At 34.4% G+C, this 20,634-nt stretch overlaps 1 protein-coding gene and 2 long non-coding RNA genes across 3 annotated transcripts; all 3 read left to right on the forward strand.

Moving 5' to 3' along the window:
• Positions 1–2,764: 2,764 nt before the first annotated feature.
• Positions 2,765–4,123, forward strand: LOC111711236 (uncharacterized). Its single transcript, XR_002767209.1, has 4 exons — positions 2,765–2,932; positions 3,029–3,061; positions 3,321–3,470; positions 4,031–4,123. It is a non-coding gene; the product is annotated as an uncharacterized LOC111711236 (long non-coding RNA).
• A 2,177-nt stretch (positions 4,124–6,300) lies between these two features.
• LOC111711239 (uncharacterized) lies at positions 6,301–8,408 on the forward strand. The gene is made up of 3 exons (XR_002767210.1): positions 6,301–6,381; positions 6,870–6,931; positions 7,345–8,408. It is a non-coding gene; the product is annotated as an uncharacterized LOC111711239 (long non-coding RNA).
• Positions 8,409–11,636: 3,228 nt separating this feature from the next.
• LOC111711238 (uncharacterized) lies at positions 11,637–12,803 on the forward strand. The gene is made up of 3 exons (XM_023485533.1): positions 11,637–11,892; positions 12,346–12,489; positions 12,799–12,803. Exons 1-3 carry the CDS (start codon positions 11,637–11,639, stop codon positions 12,801–12,803), a joined length of 405 nt encoding a protein of 134 aa, XP_023341301.1.
• The last annotated feature ends 7,831 nt before the right edge of the window (positions 12,804–20,634 follow it).

Below are 20,634 nucleotides of genomic sequence, written 5' to 3' on the forward strand. Positions count from 1 at the left end.
CCATTGTCATGTTTTGTGGGACACCCTGTATATTTACTCCCACCGTTTACCCACGCTTGGTCGTAAATTAGGAGTGGACCCACTCACGGACCCACTCAATTTAGAATCTCAAAACCAAGCTAAGAACATTCCCGTGGTTCCCCAATCAAAATTTGAGGAAAATTGATTAAGAGGTTCATGAGTTATGATTAGACATACAAAAAGACAACTGTACTTAAATAGATGAAAGGGATTGTGAATTTAGAAAAAAAGAATATATAAAGGAAAGCATTAGTCACAGACCTATGACTACGGACTGGAGCTGTTTATCGTTTTTATTTTTCAAAACTAAAGAACTTTCGTTTTTAAAAAAACGTTTAAGAAAATCTTTGTTTTTAAAAAACATTCATTTATAAAAAACCAAAGACTCTATATTAAGATGCGGCATCGGAAAATCTACGCAAATTCTACGCACTTTGTTTAGTCTAATAAAGATTGTAAACAAATGTTGTCTTCTCTAATGAATAAAGGCATTTTTTTGGAAGTTTCATTCCGTTTTATGACTCATACTCTATAATTCAAATCCCAACAAATCAATTGACAAGCTAATTGGTTAGATAATAGATAATAGATATGCATACAATTATGCAAAATTATTTCTTTGCTTATAAAGAAACAAAAGACGACATTACCTCACATTTTTTAACGTTTTATATTGGTGTTTTGTAATAAAAACCCCAAAAGGCATAATCCAATCGAGTGCTTTTCTACCTTGAAATCATCGTTGAAAAACGAGTCTTGGAATCCTAGGTTGCTAATGAAAGATATGGACAGAAACAGTACTTGTCATCATTTATTCTTCTTTCATAGCATCACAAATCGCAATTCAAAACTAAATATATATATTACATGTATACAAATATTTATAAGGTTTTATAAATGAATCGAATAGTATCAGCAAGATGCCTCAAACTCTAATATTGTCAAAACTAAAAGCCGTCTTGCTTGTACTAGTTCGGGTTCCAAGAAAAACTATACTAATACTAAAAACATAATTTTTGTCCCCAAATGTTCACATTTGATCTTAAAAATACCTTAATCCGTCTTCGACGATTTATAGGATAGAAAAACCACTTTATCCGTCCATCCACGAACAAATATCAATCTAAGAATGATTCTAGAACTTTCCGACGAATCAAAACTGCCAAAAAAACGGAAGATGCTCTAAGTTTTTCTAAGCGCATGCGCTCTAGATTTGGTTGGTACTGGAAACTGAAATCCGGTCCCTGGAATCAATAAAATGATTCTGGTCCCTGGAATCACTTAACAATTGGATATATTTAGTGCCCTGCCCCTTTCACTGCCTAAAATGTCACTTCGAAGAACTTGAAAAAACATACTCGACTACATATGAAAATTTTCTTTTATGATTATTGGCTAATTTTCTTGCAAAATAGATGCGTATCTTATTCACTAGTGCAGGTTTATTTTAACAAAAGATCCTTTATCCAACAAATAATAACTTTAAAATACAATTTAACATTATTAATTTGTTTTCACTTTTCACAAACCATTCACTATTGTGTTAACTAAATAAGGTTTTAATGTTGATTGTTGAACGCTCAAGCAACCAAAATAATCAATGACATCAAATACATCTGTACAGGGCGTACACAGTAGTCATATTTCTATTACATCATCTTTATATAGAGAATCTTTGGTTAAAACAAACGGACTGAACGACGATATTTACGTTTTACTGAAGAAAAAAACAATAGTTCTGGGTTATCCACTATAAAGGACTTTAGGCGACAACCTTAATCTTTGAAAATATGACAATCTGAAGAATTACTCGATATTTTTAAAAAAAATTATGAAAGTTCGAAAGGGCGTCGTTAACTATAGTTAAAGGGACAGACCAGCTATGTAAGGTAGTTGAACGTACTGAGTATGCAGTGTTGTGGACAAATTCTCTAGGATTCATTTGAGACATATAAAACTTTTGAAGATTTTTAAATCCTGAGTTTGAGCGCAAAGTTGACATTTAAAATCGTGCTTTAAGGTACTTGGATTCGTTTTCAGATTTATTTTTTTTAATTATTAAATAACGACGAAAAAAAATGTAAACTAAATTCTTCAGTAAACTAATTAGTTGTTAAGGAACAGGTCGAGAAAATAAAAATTAATCTTATCATCGAAAATTTTTATTGAAAAGACGACATTTCAAGAATTCGTATAAATCTGCGAATAAATTCATAGAAAATAAAAATTCTATAATAATGATGAAAACGAAATAGTTGATTCTATCGTAGATTTATTTATAAATTTCTTTTGAGTAATATGCTCCTAACCATTTAATTGATTAAATTCACACAAGCTCAGTAATTATACATCGTGGAAACGTTTTATATGTCTCAAATGAATCCTAAAGAATTTTTCCACAACACTGCATACTCAGTTTAACTACAGAGCGTCCCATATCATATTAGATTATCTCCAATCTTTAACGACAAAATAAATCCTGAATACTCGAAAAACTTATCATTTTCCGCAAGAAAATTCTTATATAAGCCTTATGTTATTTTTCAAAATGGTTCATTCTAATTAAATTTTCTGGTTAGTCCCGAAAATCGCAATTTAGACCCGTTCTCGGTCTAATATGATGTGGGACACCCTGTACCTTACTGTTGTGTAATTTATTTAATGGTTCTCAATAATTTGTTAAATGTTGTTGGAACGCGGTTTTGTAAATTGAGAACAGTCCCTTAGCGAATTTTGTAAGTTTAGAGCAATCCCATAAATATCTTGATTAAATTCGTGATTTGGTTCTGAATAATAATATTCTCAATATTTTTTACATATTCTGTTTGTTTATTTACTGTTTGTTTACAACTTTAAACCAGTTTGCACTAAATTCTGTGCAGTACTCTTAGCCATCTGGTCTCACTACCAGGTTAGAAAGATTGATCAAATTTTTCCACATAAAGTCAAATTGGTTAAAATTGTTAAAATATTTTAATTAATAATTTGGAATTCTTTCATTTTTTAGTTGGATTTAGTTTGTGAAATCGGCGGATCTGAGGTAGAATTTTATATTAAAGGCTCTATTTACGGCTTTATTTACAAGTGAAATCTTTTTAAACAGTGAAATAGTTATTAACCCATTGATGCCAAAAGCGTCGTTTTTTGATCCGTTCTAAAACTTTTAAATTTGGAAGATTTTCTTGTTTCATTTAACTTTTTTCAATATTCTTATTAAACTAAATTCTTATTTGAGCAGTACATCTTATTGGGTTATATTTTATCTTTTTGTTCTTGCACTTTATATACTTTTAATTTAGCAAGCGTGAGCGTGCACGTGAGCGTGCATTGTGGTTTATATCGGTTCAGCAGTATCCTTAAGCAAACTTATTGCTCTCCTTAAGCAAACTTATTGCTCAAGACCCTGCTGGATCTACCCTAGCTCTGTTCAACCCCGATCAGCGAAACAAGTAAGGATAAACTTTTTATTCTCTGCCAAGTAATGCATTTAATGCAACTGATTGCTTTAATAGAAGCAAAATAGAGTTAAATTGCTCAGTTTGGACTAGTTCCTATTAACCGTTTTATTGGGCAAGATTATTGCTCCAATAAAGTAAAAGCAAACTTATTGCCATAAACTAAGTTTAATTGCTGATTTAGTGTGTAATTGGATAACACACAATTATTGCTATTTAATAGCAATTAAGTCCATGACTGATAGTTCATGGGATAATAGGGTGATTGTCATGAATTAGAATTCCCTAACATTTATTTAGACTGAATACAAATAGTCTACAGAGTCCTAAAGAGATACTTTTCACTTAAGTTGCTGAGAAGCTAAGCAAGAAGCACATTTATTGCTTTTATTGATAAACAATAAATGAAGTCTAATCTTAGGTTAGCCATCATTACTAATACACGAGTCTAACCCTGCGTTGGGTTAAGCATGTATTGCTTAACTGCCAACATTGCTAATATAGCAAAGTTATTGCTCAAATTTGCTACATACACTAACATTATGTTTATTTAGTTTTTGAAACCGCTGTGCTGTTATCAATCTGTGAACTGATCGGAACCCTTTCTAAGAAGATTGTATTTATCAATAAAGATTTACGTTACTTAACCTTGTCATTTATTTATTATCGGGATTAGATAGCAATTCTCTAAAATTGCGCAACACTTACATAGCCGGTCTGCCCCTTTCAGAAAGGTACATTCGTTGACGAAGTCGCAAAATCGTATCAGCGTTTTAATTTAAATTTGACCTTAACCTTATTTTAAAACTGGAGGGACCTATAGGGAGTATAGTGTGCAATTTTGAATCCCTCCTTCAATCCCTCAATTGAGTAATTTTGAATCCTTCCTTCAATCCCTCAATTGAGTAATTTTGAATCCCTCCTTCAATCCCTAAATTGAAAAATTTTAAATTCATTCTTCACTTAATGGAAACATTAAATGGGGTTAATTTGAGATTTAAATAAATTAAAAGGTTGTTAATTTATTTGAGCAATGTTAATCCTCTTTAAATAACAGAAAACTAGGCTTGGATATAAACAATTTGATGAAATAAAAACCCCTTTAAATTAAAACCTATACAATGGTCACCAGTCGAATCTCAAACTCAAGTTATAACTCAAAATAGTCAAATGAACATGAGCCACAACAACTGTGCATTGTAAACAGACCCATAGATAGATAGATAGATAGATAGATAGATAAATAGATAGAAAGATAGATAGATAGATAGTTAGATAGATATATATATAGATAGATAGATAGATATAAGGATAGATATATAGATAGATAGATAGATAGATAGAAGACAAGAAGAAGGACCATTGCTCAATGTTGGAGACCAAGGAGCGAGGTTTGAGCCGGGTTTAGTTCTCTAGTTCTCTAGTTCTCTAGTTATACTTGGAATCAGAGAAATATCTAAATATTGATCTTCCCAGTTCTAGCCCAGTACACAGTACACAGTGACAGTACACTGCATATCAACAAGTCTAATCTTACTCAGTACACAGTTTATAGAACACCACCGATCAACAAGTCTAAAAATAATTCAGTTTACAGTACATAGTACACAACAGATCAACAAGTCTAAGACTTACTCAGTACACAGTACACNACTGTTCATCTTGCAGAGACATTATAGACACATTTTTACAGTCTTTTACCCTTTTCATAAAATAAACTCTAGCAGACATAATAATATTATGGCTTTTGAAATTAGGTATTACAATGCTAATTCATAGCAAAGACGATATACTAATCGTCACTGAATTCCCATGTTTTTTGGGACACCCTGTACTTAGTACACAACAGATCAACAAGTCTAAAAATAATTCAGTTTAGAGTACACAGTACACCATAGATCAACAAGTCTAAAAATAACTACGCAGTATATTGTACACAACGGATCAAAGAGTCTAATAAAAAATCAGTACACAACAAAAATCAAAAAGTCTAATAATAACTCAATAAAGAGTACATAGTACACTCATCAACAAGTTTAATAATTACTCAGAACAGAGTACATAGTAAACACATCAACAAGTTTAATAATTACTCAGAACAGAGTACATAGTACACACATCAAAAAGTCTAATAATAACTCAGAACAGAGTACATAGTACACACATCAACAAGTCTAATAATAACTTAATAAAGAGTACATAGTACACACATCAACAAGTCTAGTAATAACTCAGTACAGAGTACATAGTTGTAGTAAATAGTAAGAACCTTTATAAAATGGATTAGTAGTGGAAAGTGGGGAAACCAACCTTTGTTAAACCTCGAGGCCTCTAACTCAACAATAGTATACAGATCAACAAGTCTAATAATTACTCAGTACAGAGTACATAGAACACAGATACACAAGTCTAATAATAACTCAGTACACAGTACACAACTGAAAACAGATCATCAAATCTAGTAATAAATCAGTACACAGTACGCAGTACACAGTACGCAGTACACCTGCAGATCATCAAGTCTAATAATAACTCAGTACACAGTACAAAGTACACAACATAAATAAACAAGTCTATACAGTACAAACTACACAATATAGATGATCAAGTCTACACAGTACACAGTACACAATAAAGATAAACAAGGCCCAATTTTTTTAAACGATGAAAAAGCAGGAAAAATGTTGTTATTTTTTTATTGTTTTCATTTTGAAAATACATGTGCCCATCCCCCTTTCTAGAAAGAACTGAACAACTTATTGCCAATCATACACCATAGATCAAGAAGTTTAAAACCAATTACAAAAATGTAATTATTAATTTCAGATTAAAAATGAAGAATGAAAAAAAACAAGATGGTGGAAAAATGATTGATTAATTGATAAAACATGATTTGGACTTTCAGGTCAGGTTTAAGGGACTAAAAAGCGTTATTTTGATATGAGTGGCGTGTCGGATTCACAACCGTATCTCAAGAATATCTAGAGGGCGCTGGTTAAATTGATATTTATATTCGAATTTTTAAAAACCGCTTTGGACTCAGAATATTCGGTAGTTTTAACCGGTTTTACGACAATTCGAATGCTGTTTGAAGGATAAAAACACAGATTTCTCTGGCCTTGATGATCAGTTAAAAGTACCGTTTGGTACCGTCGTTAATCGAACATTGCTATTTGTCATGGAGGGTCACTTGAAAATACGCTTATAATTCCTCTCAGAACCTGTTTTTTTAGCAGAAGCGAAATTTTGATTTTATAAAATCAAATAAAAACCCTTCATTTAAAAGCAATATGATTCCGCTCCGTTTTACCATCTTACTAAAATCTGCTTTTTTAACTGTTCATTTAAAACTGTATTTCATCGATTTGGGTGTTTGAAACTAAATACATTTAGAATTCTTGGAGCTCTTGTTTTTATAAGATGGCTGACTCGTTTTTTGGCCTTTTATTTATCAGGTAAAGGAACTGAGTTTTTCCTACAAACTCAGATTTTATAATCCCTTTATCGTTGCAACCTGAATTTAAAGAATTTAAGTCGCGGCTCAAATGTGGTTGGTTCCATTTTAAATTGTATTAAACTTTTCAAGATTTAAGCTAGCGCTCAATTGAAACCGGTTTTTGGGGGGATTTGAGACGCGGCTGAAATTCATTAAATTCGGACACTGATGTTGTAAATTTTTGATATTTCGAACAATGTATTTCTCATTTTAGTGATTAGTTTTTAACACGCTTTGGTTTGGACAACAATAAAAATAAAAAGTGGTGTTGAAAATTTGATTAATTCTTGAATAAAATAAAATTGTTACTTTTGGTGCATATCTTAAAAAACTTTTTATTTATAGAAACCTAATAAATTTATAAAATTTCAGATGGCCGACTGTACAATCCAGATGTGACGCGAAACAATGAGATTTTTCTAAAAGAACTTCATGCAAATTTATAATTATATTTTAACATATGCAAATATATCATAATATATTATTTTATATCAACATATGCAAATATATCATAATATATTATGATATTATAGTTTAGTTTCTAATTGTGTGTCTAACCCAAAACCTTGACAGCTTTCTGCAAAGAATTTAGCAAGAGATAATATGCAAATTCATTGTCATTCCTTTAAAACTATTAAAAGCCTTTTTATTTTGATTGTGTTTTCTTGAAGAATACAAACACGACTCATTCTTTGTTAACGGCCTATTCCTACTGACGTCTCCTGAGCTCAATAAACCCTGAGACCGAAACTCATGTCATGAAACCTAGTAAAGGAAACCTGGTTTCATCAATTGGGTTTATGCAGTTTTGTCGCATTTCAAAAATGTTCAAAAGTTTCTTTAAGTTCTCTATTTTTCCAATTTCTTAAATAAAAATCTACACAAATGTTTAAATCCTAAAAAGGAAACTCGGGAGTTTTGTTTAACGAAGCTCTCTAAGTTAAGACTGTACCGCTGAATGTACGCAGCGCACACCGGAATTTTCAGCTGAATACAATTAAGCGGGGTTTAATGAGTTTACATACAAATATCTCTGTACTCAACGAACACACAAAGGTTTTAAATGTTACAAAATTTCTTAGTTATGTAAAAAAAAGTGATGAGAGGGTCATTAGTTGGAATATTTTACTGAAGTATTTGCAGATTATTCTAATCAAATCAAATAAATCAAACCAAATCAAATTAAATCAAATCAAATCAAATCAATTCAAATCATATATATTAATGGGCGGTTAATCAATTTAGAAAATTAAAGATTTTACAATTAAGTGAATTTAAGAAGAAATTAGAAATTAGAAAAAAATGTTAAATTTAGATGACATCAATCATATTTCAATAGATAAGATTTTTGTATTGTTTATCTGTTGTAACATCTATTCAGATCCATATAGTTAGTTTTATGTGATATTGAACGTGTGATAAATGTTTTGATGAAATACAAAATTAAAAATGTATTCATGTTTAAATGAAATTAAAAGAATAATTTTCCTATGATGAATTAATTTTTACCTTGTCTCGATAAAAAAAAATAATTCTCTGTTTAAAAATGATCTCATCAAAAATTGCAAAATGTTATGGGAACCCAGAATTTTTGACTTAATTCTAAATCATAGAATTAACAATCAGAATTTATTGAACTAATTTGATAGAGAAAACTCCAAAAAGTAAGAAAGTTGATAGAAATCCTAGGATATCTTTTTTTAGATTTACAAAATCAAAATGTGTAAAATTTAAAGACCCTGCAGTTTTCATTCATCATAATCATTTCTTTCATGGTGAGGGGTGAATGCAGGAATTTTTCCAAGGACCCTACCCTACTTGATTAAACCAGCAGTAGTAAAATATATTGACCTGATTTCACCGTTATATGTTGCCCTGACACAATTCTACATAGTAGCTCAGTTTATACAGGGGGTACAATCAGATCAATGGTTTAGTGAATTTGGTGAAAAGTTCAAGATACTACAGCATTTTTTCCTAAACGTGATGTTTTAAAACAATATTTAGGAAATATTTTCAAGCTTTAATTTACGGACCAATTGTTTTTAAAGGGTCTAACAACGAGGTCCTTAAGAAAGTTTTTCCAATTCAGGGCTGTGTGGATCTCGGTAATGTACTACTAAAGAAGATATAACCTATTTTTAATTACACTTGTAAAGAAAAATTTAAACTGACAGGAAAACTGATAAATATTGAAAACTCTAACTAAAAAGTGTTTGGTATAAAAATCTTTAATTTATAAATTGTTATTCAAATTTGCTGCAGTGTTGCAGTAGACAAATTTTGTCAATTTCGGTCTTATTCCATTTTTTTATCAATTTATTTTGTATCCCTTGCAATATACTTTAAACGCAAGGCTCCATTTATTCAACATGTTATTAAATTTTTGTGCAAATTTTCTTGATTCGCAGCCTCAAGTACGCCAACAACATTTTTACAAAGAGAAGTGCTAAAACAATCTAGTAACCCGTCTAAATAGTTGCTAAATAGTTTCCCAGGTAGTCAACTAGCATCCCCCCTAGTTTGTAATTGTAATTTTTAAGTGACAGATTAGACTGATCAAGTCTGAATTATAAATAAATTTTTTTGTTCCTTTAAAGTGCTTATTTTTCTTTGCGGTTTCTTGGCGAGAGGCACTTGTGCATTCCTTGTTTATAAGAAGCAATGGAGAAATTAAAGTCATTTTTTAACTTTTAAAGGCCCGAGTCCACAAGAACTTAATGTTAAAAAGATTATATATTTTAGAAATAGTTAATACAATGAAACAATACTTTCATTGGAAGTTCATGAAATAAAACTGATTAAAGTAATTCTAATAAATATAGGGATAGTCAATATATCACGGACGATAAGAAAAGATATGTTTTAAATTTAACAGTATTACAGTGAGAACCAGAAAATTATTAAAATTATTGAATAAGAAGACGAATTACAGACATTAAAGTGTTTTTAATGTTGTTCAAAAGCAAGTATAGTTTTACCAGTAACTTTTTGGTTAAAATGGATATGTTTATTTACACTAAACAATTCCTGTGTCTCATATATACTATTTAGAGTCATAATTTGAGACTAAAAATTGTCTTTCTATTCTACAGGGTGTCCCATATCATATTAGATCGTCAATCACGCACCTCTGACCCTTTAGTAAAAGTAGATTAAACCTAAAGTCTGACCGCGTCAACCTTGTTGCACCGGCTAGTCCTATTGAGTGTCTGCTTTATTTACCCAATGTCCGGGCGATACAGTACGAACTGGGACCGGAAAGGTTGATCCGGCTCGGAAATTAAAATGTACTACGGCTGCCCGTGCAATGGGTCTCAATTACTATTATGGGGACTAATTAGAAAATTTAAGAAGAATGCATCGTTTTGAAAAGTTGAATAAGGCTAGTAAAAAAATTGTCTAGGAGAAAATGCTAAGTTTTTTGAGTATTGTGTGTTTATTTTTTCGTTAAAGCTTGAAGATAATCTAATATAATATGGGACGCTCAGTAGAGTTTGGTTTTCATCGTACATTTGAACTTGAAATGTTGGCATTAGGTTTATGAAAATGCTACTCTACAATGTCAATATTTCACTAATCATATGAAAGTATACCAATATGACTTTGCTACCTTATAAAGTATCGTCTTTGTATTTAAATATTGATAATCCTACATGATGTATTTGTTAAGAGTTTTATCTGCAAAGAACATCGAACAATTATTAATTGTATCAGAGATCATATAAATAAAAGTTAGATGTTTTTCATGGAAAAGTTCCAAATTATGGATTTTAAAATTCTCTCACCTTGAAAAAATAATGGCACAACGCGATCAATTGAATCCTTGAAATATTGACTCTGAAAAGAAATGAAGTGTTTATCAGTCGTCTTCCTGGTTCTTCTAATCAGCCCTAATATTCCCTCCATACTGACGATAATCATTGAAGATTCTACCAGGAAGATCAGAAGATTTTATTTAAGCTAGACATAACCGGTATCAAATGGAATAAAAGCTGTCCTTAACGAAACTGCGACATCCCTGATTAACAATGGTTCCTATTAATTATTTATCTAAGCAGTAGTGTGGAAGATATTGTCGTTTTTATCTTATATACTTGTTGATATCTGTAAATTACGTACACTCAATGGAGTCACTTAAAGTCGTTAACTTATAACGATACTTTACTAAAGATCTTTTTAGAGTCTATTAAAAAATTAGTCGAAACGTCGCTAAATTTCAGTTTTTTACTCATAAACTTAAATATTTAAATCAGAAAAACTTACAAAAGGTCTGACTCTGCAAGCCTATCTTGTAATTTAAAAAAAAAATCTTTATAGGAAAGACGACATAACTTGTTGGCTTTTATTCTATTCTATTATTAACAAAACATTATTATCATAATGAAATAAATAATTTCTTATCAACGGATGACGATTGCCAGAAAACAATTTCTTGATGGTCGTCTTCGTATTTTAATTTAACAATTTAATGTCGTTAAGATTTATTGTAATCCACAAATCAATCATTAAATGAATTTATATCCATAAAAACATCTTGGGCACATTTTTAGAAACACATAAATTAATTTTTAAGTAAAAAATCCTCTACGATTTGATGAATAAAAGAACAATTTCTCCTTAAATCTTGTTCTTAAAGTTTTTGTTTTTATTGTTTGTTTATAATGTTTTTTCTTATTTCTTCTGATATCAGTTTAAGTGTTGATCCTTCCAATACAGAAATATCGGTAAATTCTACTGAAGAAAATCAGACTACTGAAAGTCCTGAGAATCAGACTATTATAGATGCTACTACCAAAGAATCTGTAATAGATAGTGATAACGAATCTGTTACTGAAGTTGCAACAGCTGTCGATGATGTTACTGATCCTTCAATATTGACAACAACAGCCACCAGCAGTCGAACTTCAACAACGAAAGGAAATAACTAAATAACAATTTTTGTCAAGGAAAATCTAAAATGTAATTATATGTGATTTTTAAAGCACTGCAGTAAATTCAGCCTAAGTTGTCTAAATTTGTTACCAATACACCCACAAACATATATTAAATAGGACTGTAAGCATAATTTCAACAGACCCTCCATGCAAAGACGACAATGCCCGAATTGCTACGGTACCCTTGATTCCTGATCAAGTATGAACTAGATATCCATTTTTGGTATGTTTTTAATCTGTTTATTTGTATTTTGCGTGTTTTATGCATTGCCATCTTTGCATGGAGGGTCACTTGAAATTACGCTTACAGTCCCTTTAAGATTCTTAGTATCTAACTTTTTAAAGATATAATTAAGAAACACTAACATTTAATTTAAAATCACAATAATTTCAAAAGGTTTTTGTTCACATTTTGTTATTTTTTTTTCAAATTTAGTGAATAGTGATTATTTTTCTCAAACCAACTCAGAAGGTTGTGAATCAAAGGCAGTAAAACAGCACACAGAGCTTTCCTTACCCGAGCTCTCACTAGTAGGTAATATACTGCCAGAGTTATCCTTACTCGACCTCTCACTAGTAGGTAATATACTGCCTGAAAGCAAGCCTAGATAGAATGTATGCACCATTACTGGTGTGACTTTGTGACCTCGTAGCTTCTCTATTTTTGATTAAGTACTGTGTCCCAGTAAACATGGGAATTGAGTAATGATTTTGATATCGTCTTTATAAACGATTTTTTGATTTAGTATGGTGATGCTGTATTTTAATTTATCTCCACATTAATCTCTCTGATCTCACCCTGCCAGATCACCTGACAATCTCCTTCCTTCCAATAAACTCCTTACCTATCCAAAAACATATCTTGATATGTGTAACCAATTATATTCAGTATAACTAGTAGGTAATATACTGCCAGAGTTATCCTTACTCGACCTCTCACTAGTAGGTAATATACTGCCTGAAAGCAAGCCTAGATAGAATGTATGCAACATTACTGGTGTGAACTTGTGACCTGGGTAGCCTCTCTATTTTTGATTAAGTACTGTGTCCCAGTAAACATGGGAATTGAGTAACGATTTTGATATCGTCTTTGTAAACAATTTTTTGATTTAGTATGGTGATGCTGTACAATTCGTAGATTTTTTGTATGTTAACACCCTGTATTTTAATTTATCTCTACATTAATCTCTCTGATCTCACCCTGCCACAGATCACCTGACAATCTCCTGCCTTCCAATAAACTCCTTACCTATCCAAAAACATATCTTGATATGTGTAACCAATTATATTCAGTATAGTTAACTAACTTTGGGCCAACCACTCAAAACAACCAACCCTGGTTAGGCGGATCCAAACTGCATAATAAATTGTGATTGCTTATTTGTGATATCTCATGCTTTGTAATTGAATAAATATATGAATGAATGAATATGAATGAGTAAAGCATTTGTTTGTTTATGTTTTGATAGCTACCTTGGATTAATAAGAATACAGATAGAACACTAATGCAGTCTCTTCAAGATTTAAGTTTCTTTTTGGTCACAATAACCCTGAGGTAGAAGCCCAAAGGAATTACGCGCATGAGACGTGGAACAGCCTCTCTTTCTGTAATGTAATTCTACGCGGCATGCGTGTAACTCCTTTGGGTGTTTACCTCAGGGTTATTGTGATCGAAAAACCCTTAAATCTTGAAAAGACGACATCTAGTTTTCTATCTGTATTGTTATTAATCTATGACATATACTCATGGTGTACATGCTTTGAAAATGAGAGGTATCTGTACACAAACACAGTACAGATTTTTTATGTTAGCCTGCAGATTATCACAGAACATTATGCAACATTTTGCAGAATAACAAAATAAAATCAAAATAATTCTATACAAAGACGATTTTGTATTCGTCCCTTTATTCCCATGTTTATTGGAACACCCAGTCAGTATGATAAAAGCAAATTTATCTGAGGCCGAATTTAAAGAATTTAGCCGCGGCTTAAATTTAATCCGCGGCTCAAATATGGTTGGTTCCACTTAAAATTGTATTTAATTTTTCAAGATTTAAGCCGGCGCTCAATCGAAACCGGTTTTTGGCAAATTTAAGCCGCGGCTCAAATTCATTAAATTCGGACACTGGTTAGTGGTTACACATTAAAAATTCAAAACATTTGTTCTTTCTTTAAACAGCTTTTCAAACAAAATATTTAGGAAGTTCTGATTTAAAAATACAAGATTTACTTTAGCCCCAAGAAACATGGCAAATGAGAGATGGCTTGACGATCGTCTTTTATTTCGATATAATTTGCGGCATTCACTTGTCAACCTGGCATTCAGTAAAATGGCAAATGATTGTGGTGTGGCGGAAGACGATCTGAGAAGTTAGAAGCCGGATACTCAGACGCGGCAAGATGAGCTCAGAATCTGCCACGTCACCTTGATATATATTTCGATTTCTTAAATTTAAAGTTTCAATAAGTTTAGTCAGTAAAGTATTTATTTAAACTCTGGTCGTGTTAAATTGAGTGTAGCCAAACTGGTGACCCCGAGTTTTTCGCTCCTATAGACTGTTTGTTTCAACACTATAGACTGTTTTTAAGCTACTCGCTCAAGTGAATATGCCCAAGGACGGTGATAATGTCCCGGTCCGAGCTGAACCAAGCTCTTTAAACAGTACATATTCCCTTTAATAAGCAAATTCCCTTTAATAAGCAGTACATATTCCCTTTAATAAGCATATTCTCTTTAATGAGCAGTACATATTTCCTTTAATAAGCATATTCCCTTTAATAAGCAGTACATATTCCCTTTAATAAGCAGTACATATTCCCTTTAATAAGCAGTACATATTCCCTTTAATAAGCAGAACATATTCCCTTTAATAAGCATATTCCCTTTAATAAGCAGTACATATTACCTTAAATAAGCAGTACATATTCCCTTTAATAATCAGTACATATTCTCTTTAATAAGCAGTACATAATAATCTGCCACTTCACCTTGATTTAGATATAATCGATTTCTTAAATTTAAAGTTTTTTAATATTTAGTCAATAAAGTATTTATTTAAACCTCGGACGTGTTTTATTGAACGTAGCCAAATTGGTGACCCCAAATTTTTTCGCTCCTATAGACTGTTCATTTCAACACTATAGACTGTTTTTAAGCTACTCCCTCAAGTGAAAATGCCCAAGGACAGTGATAATGTCCCGGTCCGAGCCGAACCAAGCTCTTTAGAACTATTAAACACAGCGTCAGTTAAAGTTCCAGCTTTTTGGCCAGATTCCGCAGAAGCCTGGTTTGTGCAAGTTGAAGCCCAGTTCGCGCTCAAGGGAGTAACCGCCAGCCTCACAAAGTTCTATTATTGCGTCTCGTCCTTCAATCAAGAGACTGCCAACCAAGTCCTGGATCTGATCAAGTCTCCTCCATCCTCTGAACCTTACGAAGCCTTGAAGCAACGGTTGTTGAGACTCTTCGCCCTAGATGATTTTCAACGGTATGAGGCAATCTCTAGTTTACCATTGTCTGGAGATATGAAGCCATCAAAGTTGATGTCAAGTATGTTGGCCCTGTTACCAGTTGGTCATAAACCATGTTTTTTTTCTCCGGGGAGCTTTTCTTAAGAGGTTACCTGCAGACGTTCGAGCTCACCTACTCAGGGACGATTTCTCCGATCCTATATCTCTCGCCCTGAAAGCTGACAAAATCTATCAAAGCAGAGTGGCCTCTAACCCTGTGAGATCTTCAGGTTCCAGTAAGCCCCGACGTTCAGCAACTCCTCACGCCGGTAACCGCCAGGATAACAGGTCACAGTCCCCTAGCATGTGCTATTACCACCGTACATGGGCTTCTCAGGCAAAGAAGTGCAGAGCTCCCTGCTCCTGGTCGGGAAACTAGTTCACCGGCAGGAGGATGTTCGTACCCTACCTGCCGGGCCTTCTACCTCATCTCCTCTAATTTATTTTCAAGATTCCAAGAGTTCAAGAAGGTTCCTCATCGATTCTGGAGCCTCAGTATCGGTTTTTTCTGATCCAGGATCCTCAGGAGAAGATTCTGGAGTAAAACTGTTAACCGCAGTAAAACTGTTCCTCTCTCACATGTTCAAGTTCTCGGATTATTCCTCTACAGTTCGGGAACCACAAGTTAGAGTGGCCTTTCCAACTAGCTCCGGTAGCCATCCCGATCCTAGGTGCAGATTTTTATATTATAATCATTATAATCTCGTCCTCGATGTGTCAAACCAGAGAGTTTTCAGCGCCGACTCTCCGACCTCCCCGTCCATTGTATTGCCAACTTCTCCAGACTCCAAGCCTGCTCCACTCAAAGCCAATCTTCTCGCCACTCCTAAATGTATCTCCGACCTCCTCGCCGAGTTTCCAGATATGGTTTCGTCCGATGGTTTTACAGCCTCTAAACCTCGTCACGGAGTTACCCACCATCTTCTCACGCAGCCTGGTCCACCAGTTTTCGCCAAAGCTTGACGTTTAGACCCTGAGAATTTGGTATCTGCCAAAGCAGAGTTCTCCGCCATGGAAAAGGCAGGGATTATCCGTAGATCCAATTCTCCCTGGTCTTCTCCTCTTCACATGGTAAAGAAGAAGGATGGAGGTTGGCGTCCCTGCGGAGATTACAGGCGTCTAAATACTGTTACGATTCCTGACCGATATCCTTTACCCAACATTGCAGATTTCACGTCAAGAGTTGCCGGTTCAACAGTTTTCTCGAAGCTCGATTTGCAGAAGGGCTATTACCAGGTTCCCATGGCCGAGGAGGATATTTGCAAGACTGCCATCATCACCCCTTTCGGAATGTTCGAGTTTCTATGCCTTCCTTTTGGCCTCAGGAATGCGGGTAATACCTTTCAGAGGATGATGGATTCCATCCTTGGCGACCTCCCTTACTGTTTCACGTACGTGGATGATATTCTAGTGTTCAGCACCAGCCTGGAGCAGCACGTAGATCACCTACGTCAAGTTCTGCTCCTTTGTCGACAGCACGGACTGGCGATCGGCCTGCCCAAGTGTGAGTTCGCCGTTCCTAAGATCGAGTTCTTGGGTCATGTTCTCTCCGCAAGTGGTTGTTCAAGCACACAGCAGCAATCTCCGAGTTCCCTACTCTGTCAGATAAACCTGCTCTACAGAGATTCCTTGGTATGATCAATTTTTACAGGAAATTTCTCCGGGGAGCTGCTAGAGTACTAGCTCCACTCACTGATGCTCTGAAGGGTCCAGGCAAATCTATCACCTGGACTTCCAACCTCGAGGCTGCCTTCCGACATGCAAAGGACCTCATCATCAGAGTTCCAGAGTTAATCCATCCTCGTTCATCAGCTCCAATTTCCCTTGCCGTAGATGCTTCCGATTCTCATGTGGGTGCTGTACTCCAACAGAGGGTTGATGAAGCTTGGTTTTCTCTAGCATTTTTCTGCAGGAAACTATCTGACACAGAGAAGAAGTATTCTGCTTTCGACAGGGAACTTCTGGCAGCCTACCTGTCCATCAAACACTTCTGCTCACAAACCTCTAACCTCTGCTATGTTCAGGAGTTCTCCGCCCTGGTCTGCCCGTCAACAGAGACACCTGGCATATATTGCAGAATTCACGAGTTCTATTGTGCATGTGCCAGGCCTGGAGAATACTGTAGCTGATGCCCTTTCTCGCCCCAGCCCTTCTCCACCTGTTGATTCCTCTCCAGTTGTCCCACCTGGTTCTCCATCTCCAACATCTCCATCCCTGCTCCAAACCTCCACGTCATCTCCATGTCATGCTCCAGATCCACCTATCCAAGATCCGCCCCTGCTCCAAACCTCCACGTCATCTCCACGTCATGCTCCAGATCCTCCTATCCAAGATCCGGTTCCAGCGGTGTCGGCGGTGTCGGTGGTGACAGATCCTCATCCNTTCCTATCAATCAATCAAACTCTCAAAAGTTTTCAGTTCCAGGTTTTGATTTTTCTAAAATAGTGATACTCCAGAAAACCTGTCCTTCGATTCAAGTTATGAGAGAGTCACCCTCTCTCTCTATAGTGAATATAACTCTGGATTCCGGAGATTTAATTTGTGATGATTCTACAGGATCCCTCAGACCTCTAGTACCTGAAGTTCTCCGTAAACCTCTGTTTCAAGCTTTTCACAGTATCTCTCATCCTGGAGTCAGAGGTTCCCGGAGATTAATCTCCGCCCGTTTTGTCTGGCCTGGGTTATCTCGTGATGTCAGACTGTGGACCAGATCTTGCCTCCGATGCCAACAGAGTAAGATACAGACTCATGTGAAGTCCTCCGTTCCTGCCATTCCTGTACCTTCACGGAGGTTTTCTCACGTTCACATCGACATCGTTGGCCCCCTGCCTTCCAGTCAAGGTTATTCTTATCTATTGACAATTATTGACAGAACCACGCGCTGGCCTGAAGCAGTTCCTCTATCATCAATTTCTACTGAGGCTTGTGTTAAAGCTTTTATTTCTACCTGGATATCAAGATTTGGCGTTCCAGCAACACTGACTTCCGATAGAGGAGCACAGTTCACGTCCTCCGTCTGGGCCGGAGTCTGCCAGATTCTGGGTATTTCAGCATCTCAAACCACAAGTTGAGCGTAGCTAAAAGAGCGTCAAAATGAAAATGGATTAAAATAGTGAAAAGTATTAGTTAACCACAATTTAAAGCTTATCTAGAAATTGAAAATATTTCTGTAAATTCTATGCAGTCATATAATGAATGATATAGATTGACGTCACATATCTTTGACTACTGACTTCATATTGCTAATTTTTATTTTCAACATGATTGCTTTTCTAACGAGGAAAGGATGCCTGCTCAAGGGTCTTGGAATTGCTCCCAGGGTTTTGGAGTGCTCTAAGGATTTTGAAGTAAAATGCGGAAATTTGTCCGACCTCTTGTGAAAAGTTCTTCAAAAAGGGTACTTAAAAACAAAAAATTAAAAAGAGGGCTCACTGTTTCTTTTTCAATGTATTTGTTTGTATAATTGTGAAAAATACTTTTCCATTTAACCTCTGGCAATCCGCCAGTTTTTTTTGACTAGTAAATGAAGTTTAGTTTAGTCTTTGGAGTCTAATTTAGTCTCTGAAGTCTAGTTTAGTCTCTGGAGTCTAGTTTAGTCTGTGGAGTCTAGTTTAGTGTCTGAAGTCTAGTTTAATCTCTGGAGTCTAGCCTAATCTCTGGAGTCTAGTTTAATCTCTGGAGTTTAGTTTAGTCTCTGGGGTCTAGTTTAATCTTTGAAGTCTAGTTTAGTCTCTGGAGTCTAGTTTAGTCTCTGTAGTCTAGTTTAGTCTCTGGTGTTTAGTTTAGTCTCTGGAGTCTAGTTTAGTCTCTGGTGTTTAGTTTAGTCTCTAAAGTCTAGTTTAGTCTCTGAAGTCTAGTTTAGTCTCTGGAGTCTAGTTTAGTCTCTGGAGTCTAGTTTAGTCTCTGTAGTCTAGTTTAGTCCTGAGCTTTGTAAATGTGTTTTTGTTGCATGAAAGCGAATTAGTTCCATTACCAAGTGATAAAGAGACGTCTTTCAGAGCAGGATTGATCAAATCTGATAAGTAGTCCATAGATAGAGAGATTATTGTTTCATGTATTTCATCCATAAAAGTCAAAGGGAACAAAGTTATATAAAATTGTACAGCCGACTGAAAGGCGTAAATATTTTCTGATATGATTTAGTATTAATCGTACAATATTCACGAGTTAAAAACTTAACCTTCTCTTGAAAAAATTGGAATCAGAAAAAGTAAAAACGTTTCATTTAATGTTTTTAAAGTTATTTTTGTAGAAAAAATATATTTTTTCCTGAAAATAGCAAGAAAACCATAGTCGACCTTTTTTTACACACGAAAAAGAAAATTTAAGATGTGATTTAAGAGACTCGAGTTTACGTCTGTTTCGTCTATAATTTAATAAGCCATTAAAAGAGTTTAATTTACTAGCCTTAGAGGGCGCTTCGCGCCCATCTTCTAAATTAATTGTGAACATGTTCTCTTTGTGTACATCGTAAAACAAAACAAAAATAATTCGCGGATTTTCACAAAAAAAGACGTTTATTGGATACAAACAGACAGACAGACAGACAGACAGACAAGCCAAATTTATATATAGAAGGCAGAAGAATTAATTTAACCTTCAGATCATGTTTCAGGTCGTCTTTACAGGCTCATAGGTACATAACACTTTGTAAACAAAATCCACATCTAAACTACAAAAAGACGGATATTTTTTTATGTAAATATAAATTTTTCGATAGACAAATTGCCAACAATGCAATTACTATAATAAAATAAAAATCCCATTATTTTTGGTGACCACAGTAGCATTATTGTATTTTTGGTGACCACAGTAGGATTATCGTATTTTTGGTGACCACAGTAGGATTATTGTATTTTTGGTGACCACATTAAGATTATCGTTTTTTTGGTGACCACAGTAGGATTATTGTATTTTTGGTGAACACAGTAGGATTATCGTATTTTTGGTGACCACAGTAGAATTATTGTATTTTTGGTGACCACAGTAGGATTATTATATTTTTGGTGACCACAGTAGGATTATCGTATTTTTGGTGACTACAGTAGGATTATCGTATTTTTGGTGACCACAGTAAGATTATCGTATATTTGGTGACCACAGTAGGATTATCGTATTTTTTGTGACCACAGTAGGATTATCAAATTGTTGGTGACCACAGTAGGATTATCGTATTTTTGGTGACCACAGTAAGATTATTACATTTTTGGTGACC

Source organism: Eurytemora carolleeae, unplaced genomic scaffold, assembly GCF_000591075.1.
Source record: "Eurytemora carolleeae unplaced genomic scaffold, Eaff_2.0 scaffold1109, whole genome shotgun sequence".
Lineage (NCBI taxonomy): Eukaryota > Metazoa > Arthropoda > Copepoda > Calanoida > Temoridae > Eurytemora > Eurytemora carolleeae.

Excerpts from the sequence above, each read along its gene's own strand:
- LOC111711238 (XM_023485533.1), top strand. The coding sequence starts at position 11,637 with ATGTTTTTTCTTATTTCTTCTGATATCAGTTTAAGTGTTGATCCTTCC. Across the intron at positions 11,893-12,345 it reads TCGAACTTCAACAACGAAAG|TGAATAGTGATTATTTTTCT; the intron begins GAAATAACTAAA and ends TTTCAAATTTAG.